Here is a 7,033-nt window from a genome sequence, read left to right as displayed (position 1 = left end):
AAATGTGATGAGAGAAGGGTGAGGGGGGGGGGGGGGGGAGGAGAGAGAGAGAGAGAGAGAGAGAGAGAGAGAGAGAGAGAGAATTTGCTTTGTTCAACTTTAGAGTTTACAATCAGAAAACCTGGAATGAAGCTACTTAAATATTAGCATACAGGTAAGATGTAATATTTTTGATAAAATTGTATTTATATTCTATATTGAAATTGAAATTTGGTTGCCTAGGGGCAGGGGTGGGAGGTGTTGACTGCAAGGGGAAGAAAGAATACTTTTTGGGATGATGGAAATGCTCTGTGTCTTATTTGAGGTGGTGGCTACATGGGTTTACACATTTGTCAAAACGTGCTGAATTTAAGTTAAATAGGTGCGTTTTATTATATGTAATTATACTTCAATAAAATTGACTTTGAAGAAAGAAAACTGTACACCAGAGGCGGGGGGACTGTAATGTTTCACTGCTTGGCACACAGTAAACATCTGTGGACTGAAGAGAGTCTATCCTGTGCTTCATGAATCCCAGAAGCAGGGGCGGCTGGAAACTGACAAGGCCTGACCCAGAACAATGACAAGCAATGGCACAGGCTGCCTACAGTTTGCAAACATAGTGGGAGAGCTGGGAGCTTATGACTGCAAGGAGCACATACACGCCGGAGCACTTACAGGTGCAGAGAACAGCTTCGCTAGCTTCTTCAGTTCCTGCAGAACTTCTAGGTAGAATTTGAAGAAGAAGCTGATCACCAGAGTCCTCTTGAATTCCACCTTCCCCCCTGGAGCTGAGCCTGGGAGGGAGACTTCGTCCAGAAGCAGCCTGCAAGCCTCATCTAGCATCAGCTCATTCCAGCGCCTGGTAGGTTTGGAAGCAGGAAGGAACCGGTTAAAGGCAGTCTGAATCATGTGGCATGAGCTAGAGATTGCATAGTGATCATTTAAAGATTCCAGAGTCTTTTTTATGAGTTTGAAGGGAACTTAGAAATTACTTAACCAAGCCCTTCAGGAAAACTGAGGCTCGGAAGGCTGCACCAAGTGGCTAAGGATCACGGCATGGTGAGGATGGGACCTGTTCCGTTGCAACATGAACCAAGCGTGTTCAAGTGAGAGCATGCTGGAACCTGGCGTTAAATAGACCATTGGGGCGATTCCATTATGAGCTGGACAAGACTCACACTTGGACACTGTTTTCACCGAGGAAGAAATAGAGTGCCCCTGAGCAGCCGGAGTGGCAGGTGCCACTTGGATGCTACCCGGTGTGGATTTGCTGGAGTGTCGATGTGCACAAGAGAACTGAGGCTGAACGCAGTGCTGGGCTATTTTTGTTGTATCCCTCACCCAAAGAGTGGCACCTAATTAATCAATGCCAAATAAGGTTTGATTCATTTAGCAAAATTACGAAAGAACAAGCAGTGATTCTACACATCTTCCCAGGGCTTTATCGACACTTGCTGGAGCCAAATTTCCGCCTTTTTTTTTTTTTTTTTTTTTTAGGCAAGGCAACCCTTGGTTGATCTCACAGATTGCAAGGACTTTATCAGCTCATAGTCCCTTATTTTTTTATTTTTCACGCCTATAGTACTTGGTCTTCCTAGGTGGTTTCCCATCCAAGTACTAACCACGCCCGCCTCCCGCTCCCCGCCCCCCTTTTTTTCTGAAGTTGTTTCACCATCAGGGTGCAGGGGGCCCTGCTTACCTCCCTAGCAGCTGCTGGCAAGATTTGCGTGCACTGACGGTGGCCGTCCCGACCCCTCCATAGGCGATGCTCAGGTCCTCAATGGCATCTGTGCCTTCTTTGAGGAGGACTCGCATGCCAGCATTCACATCAGCCAAGGCATTTTGCTGGCACTGAGCCTGTCGGAAGGCTGACACAAATTCCCACTGTGGAGACGAAAACCGTTTAGAGTTATTCGATATGTCAAAACTAAGAGCGTGGTTTCTGCTCCTCGGTGCCACTAGTTAATCACTAAGACTCAATCTAAAGGACGCTTGGCACAATTAGAAGACAACTTGGCTGACTTCTCATCAGAGTGAGAAAGTTGTTCTCCCAGAGGCCCGGCCCCAACACCCATCCCCTCAAAGAACAGGGATCTCTGCGCACTTTTCTTCCAAGGCCAGGAGACCTCCACACGGAACACCCGCGTTGTTTCCATCTGCTCTTATTTCCAGGTGCCCTTCCCTCTAGTCTTCAGACACCTTCGTGCCCTGTGAGAAGCCCTCCTAACACAGGTGCTTTTAAATGTGATTTGCTCAAAGTGCAAAAGAGACCAACTACACTTCTAGGTTTGTAGAAATTATCACTTTCCGTTTTGCCTAGCTCATAAAAGAGTCAAAATGAACTTTCCAGCGGTGGACTAAGGAATCATATCAGGTACAAGAGTCAGGAGGCTGATGGCTGCCCCACTGACCCCTTGGTACTGTGACCGTCGTGCTGGGGCAGCGTGCTGACGTGGAGTTAACGGATATGGCCTGTGCCTTGACTGTGTTTCCATGTGTGGCCACTGAGGGTGTTGTGCTTGAGTCTGCTTATTTTTCTGTCTGGGGCCTTTATGCAGATGCACATTTGACTGGGAACACATTTCAGAGTTTCCATTCCACAGGAAAAATAAGCGAAGACCACATATGGCTGAAAGCATGACTTAATATAAGACTTCCTGCATAACCCAGCTGATGCCTGGCTTTTGATGTGTGTGTGTGTGTGTGTGTGTGTGTGTGTGTGTGTGTGTGTGTGTGTGTGTGTGTGTGTGTGTGTGTGTGTGTGTGTGTGTGTGTGTGTGTGTTGCGTCTCCCTGGGAAGACTGTCCTCTTGGATTCAGGTACTGTTTTGGGGAGAGATACAGGAGACAGAGAGTGAGGACAGAGGGCCCACTCCATAGCTGGCTGGGTGGTCACATTGGCCCCAGGGATCCTGTATTAGCAGACATCTGGGGCCCTCATGTTCCTATGGACTACTGGGGTTAGCAGCTGGGGAGTGGGGCAGCCCAGTCTTAGCCTCCATCTCCTTGCGGATCAGGCAGAGAAGCTCATTCCACAGCCAGGGAGCTCTAATTTCCGCTGCCCGGAGTCGATCCGTGATCACAAGGAAGCAGGACCGCAGGCCTTCAGCAGGCCCCACCCCACAGCTGAAACAACACCCCAAGTCCACATCCTGGAGCTGCTTGCTCAAGGGTGTCTGTGGGCCTTGGTGCTGGGCCAGTCCGCAGTGGACAGGAAGTTATTATTTTCAGAGCAGAGTTTTTTTCCTTCCATCTGTTTTCAGATTTCTAAAGATGACTGGACTCAGATATGAAAAAGGAAAAACAACTCTCAAAAGTGACCGGTGGAATTCTTACCTTTTGAGAATGAGGGATATACACAGATTCCAAAATTTCCTCTGGCTTAAGGTCTGCACTTGCCAACCCAGCAAGAAAATGTTCATTTAGAGGAATCTGCCGCGTACCTGCTGTTGAAGAAAATGACATTTCTGCATAGTGGCAACAAAGAACACGAGATTATTCTGTACTCTGAAATGTCAGCAGCAAAGAAGGAAAGGTCATCTTCCTTTGCACCAAGTGATGCAGAGGTCTGCCTACGTGACCATCAGGGCTCCCTCCGTCCCACCACAAGGAGGGGTGGTGGCAGCTTCGTGACATTTGCTCTTATCAGTGCTCCTGCTGTGTGAACCAGCTCTCCACCCGCTTCCAAGGCCTGCCAGGACTATGCTGGGTCCATCTTTCAGCAGAGGGCAGTTAACTGAATCTAACTCGTGATTCTGTGATCAAGGAAGGGTGTAACAAGCTGAGACAGTGTTTCCACTGTTAACCTGAGTTCAAACCATCGGATTGGCTTTTCATTCTTGCTGCTGCTGTTGGCTCCTAAGCAGGATATCTACACCTTTAAAGTGAAGGGAACAATTCACAAAACCTCCTTTCAGCACTACTGCTGACACTGAGTGGTCATAGCAGTGCCTCTGGCTTTAAAAAGTGGTTTGTGCCTCCACAGGATGTGCAGCAAAAAGCTCAAACTACAGCCTACGGATTCTGACACGAGCAGCAATATGCTGATTGGAATGTAGGTGTAGTTGAGAGGGGAGGCAGGAGCACCCCAAAGGAGCCCCTGCTGACCTTTGCTGACGTGCCCTGCTGCTGTTCAGCGAGCTCATCTGCTGGAGCTGCACCTCACTCAGGGTGGAGGCGCTTTGGCAGAGCTGGGGAAACAAGACCTTAAGCGGAGGGCAACAACCAACAGCCCAGTAGAAAAACGCTTCTCCTCTTCCCGTGTGGTAGAAGGCCTGCGTGCGGGCCAAGCTGCGCCTGCTATCCTGATGCCCCAGAGTCTCGGCTTCTTCTCTCTTGGTTTTTAGGGGTTGAACTGGGGTCTGCTTGGACCACAGGCCTGGAGGACTCAGCAAAACGGCTGATAGGGCCACACAGGGGTGAAGAGAGGTGGGAGAACTTTTCCTCAGCCACCAAGTCTATCCCAACACTCTGAGTTCCCACTAATCAGGTATGGGCTTATGTTGGCCAACAAATCCCTCGGAGGCTTATGAAGCCTGTGATAGAATTCCTGGTTGAACACGTCCCGGAAGTTCACATGGGGAGACAGTGATTGCTTCTTCGCACCCCAGTGCCTGGGCCTTTGTGAGCCCATGGAGGGGTACATGACAGAACAGCTGAGCGGGACGAACAGCAGGAGTGGGTATGTTATGGGCTGTGGGTGAAGGAAGGAGACGAGTGATGGAGAGGGGCAGTTAGAGGCCCCAGGGCCCAGGGAGGCGGCCCAATGGAGAAGAGGCAAGCACACCCATTTGGAAATCAGACAGGCTAGGGTTCCAATCCGACCTCCACCTCTGCAAGTGACCTCCACTGGGTAGTTGGATGGATTAGACATGAAGCGTGTAAAGTGTCCAGCACAGCCTGGCATGCACTTCGTGTCCAGTAAGGCGAGTGTCAGCAACTTGGAGCAGCAGGAGGCAGTGTATGAACTGAGCCCTTCTGGGGGAGACAGGAGTACTTTAGCACGAAGAGGGAATATCCCTGTCAGCTAGCACGTAAAATTAATCATTGCCTTCCTTCTGCCCACAGAAGGCCTGAAGTGTCTGTAGTATGTCTTTAGTAGATTTGTGGCTTCTCACAGAGCAACTGGGGCATAGGGGGGTGGTTCATGAAGAGGTGGAGGGAGCTGTCCTTAGGCTGCACAGAGCCTTTGCTGCAGCCTCTGCACACCACCCCTGGCTGACATGAGGGCTGACCAAGCTGTGGTCCGCGGTGGGTGTTGTGTGTATGTGGGGGGTGGTGCCACAAGCGAGCACTAAGCCACCCCCTTGCATCATCATGCCCTGAGTGCATTGAGAGCCAGTGACCTGGGCTCTGACTTAAAGCAATTTCTTAAAAAAAAGAGAGACAAAAGATCTCTAGGTGCTGTTCAGAGTGTTCTGAGGTAGCTTACCTTCTGATATCAGATTGAGGGTAGCGTTGCCCGCAGCCAGAATTGGATTCAGGTCCGAATAGAAATGCCGGCTTATGATATGTCCTCCTAAGGACTAAGGAAAGAGAGTTACACCCTGGGTCATTCTACCCCTCAAATCCTATGCCCCACAGGCACGCACTTATGGTCCTCTCTGGTAGTGGAATGGTCCAGAGGTGTCTAGGTCTCCTTTGCAGAAGGGGCTCAGTTCACACTGTCCGGGAGTTCGTTCTGCCTGAGAGGGGCCCTCCCACCTGCTACTTTGGGTCATCAGCACTCACATACCATTTGGTATGTTCCACATGCTGTCAACCTCTTCACATATATTTATTCACTTATCCTTATAACGACCCAGTTTGATTGATGCCATTTCCCCATTCTACAGAATGAGGACACTGGGGCACAGAGAAATTGTAAATCTTGACCAAAGTCTCCCAGCTAGGAAGGGGCAGGAGTGGGATTCAAACCCAAGCAGCAAGGCTCAGTGGCCAATTCCGAACCACCTCCAACTCAGCCTTGGCCACAGTGCAGGTGGCAATAGTGATGGCTACAGAGATGCTGTCCTGCCTTGAGTACACAGCATCTCAGTTTTACGTTGCAGAACCTCTGAGATGGCCACACTTCATTTGGGTCATGTGAGGGTTCTGGGCATCTACACCATAGTGGGAGAGAGGCCTTTTTCCTCTTCTTGAAGACTCCCCTGGGATCTGGTTGAGCCTGTAGCATCTCAGAACTTGGGAGGGCAATGACTGGCCATTCAACTCAATACCCTCCTCCCCACGACAAGACGGAATCCACAGTGACCACCCAGTTTGCTGCAGTCTGGGCTGGAATGCGGCTCCATTCCTTTATGTAGAGCTTGATTTTAAAGTTCTCACTTCCACTGGGCTGGAATCTGCCTTCCTGGACTCTCACGTATCAGTCATACTTCTGCCCTTTGTGAGCACGTGAACTAAATCACAGGTGTCCTCAGTAATGCACAGATATTTGGAGGCAGCTCTCATGATCCTCTGACTGTCCCCACCCCTGCTGTTCCTTCTACTGGTGTGGTTTCCAACTCCTCATTGTCCTGCCACCATCTCCTCACCAGGCTCCAGGGTGTCAGTCAGAGTTCTTGACAGGGGGAGAGAACATTTTGGAATCACGTGAAGAGCTTTCTCTAAAGAAACATGGCCTCCCCCAATTCTCCATATCCTACGGATTTCTGAGACAGCATTTGGGGTGTGTAGAAGAGGGAGCATATGTATTTTGAAAACCCAACTATGTCTCTTCTACTTTCTTCTGAGGTCAAAAATAACCAGACCTTAAAGTATGCCTCCCAGATGTGAGCATTGTTTCCACCTGTGGTCTAAACGGTCTGGAGTAGAGAAGGCTACCCTCCTTATTTTAGGGACTATACTTTTGTTAATACAGCCTAAGACAAAATTATGTTCTTGGGCAGTCTTATCATAAAATTAGCAAAACCATGAAGTCCTTTTCCCACCTATATTGCTACTGGGCTATTCTACTAAACTTGACTTAGACTCCTTCTTTAAATATGTTATTAAATAATGTCTGTCAACTATTAAATATTTACTTACTGTGTATGTTGTTTCAATCTGCT

The 7,033-nt window shown here is 49.1% G+C and overlaps 1 protein-coding gene across 1 annotated transcript in view; it reads right to left on the bottom strand.

Annotated features, from left to right (window-relative positions):
• LOC102895358 (aldehyde oxidase 2) overlaps positions 1-7,033 on the bottom strand; it is a 78,141-nt gene that overhangs the window by 45,891 nt on the left and 25,217 nt on the right. Inside the window, exons 12-15 of the mRNA XM_006921332.3 lie at positions 5,413-5,506; positions 3,318-3,427; positions 1,682-1,866; positions 658-841 (exon numbers count right to left, since the gene is read on the bottom strand). Of these exons, the coding sequence (XP_006921394.1) occupies positions 658-841; positions 1,682-1,866; positions 3,318-3,427; positions 5,413-5,506 (573 nt within the window). The remainder of the gene's footprint in view (positions 1-657; positions 842-1,681; positions 1,867-3,317; positions 3,428-5,412; positions 5,507-7,033) is intronic.

The sequence above is a fragment of the Pteropus alecto genome, unplaced genomic scaffold (genome assembly GCF_000325575.1).
Source record: "Pteropus alecto unplaced genomic scaffold, ASM32557v1 scaffold3, whole genome shotgun sequence".
NCBI classification, from domain to species: Eukaryota; Metazoa; Chordata; class Mammalia; order Chiroptera; family Pteropodidae; genus Pteropus; species Pteropus alecto.
This window is presented reverse-complemented; position numbering and strand designations above follow the sequence as displayed.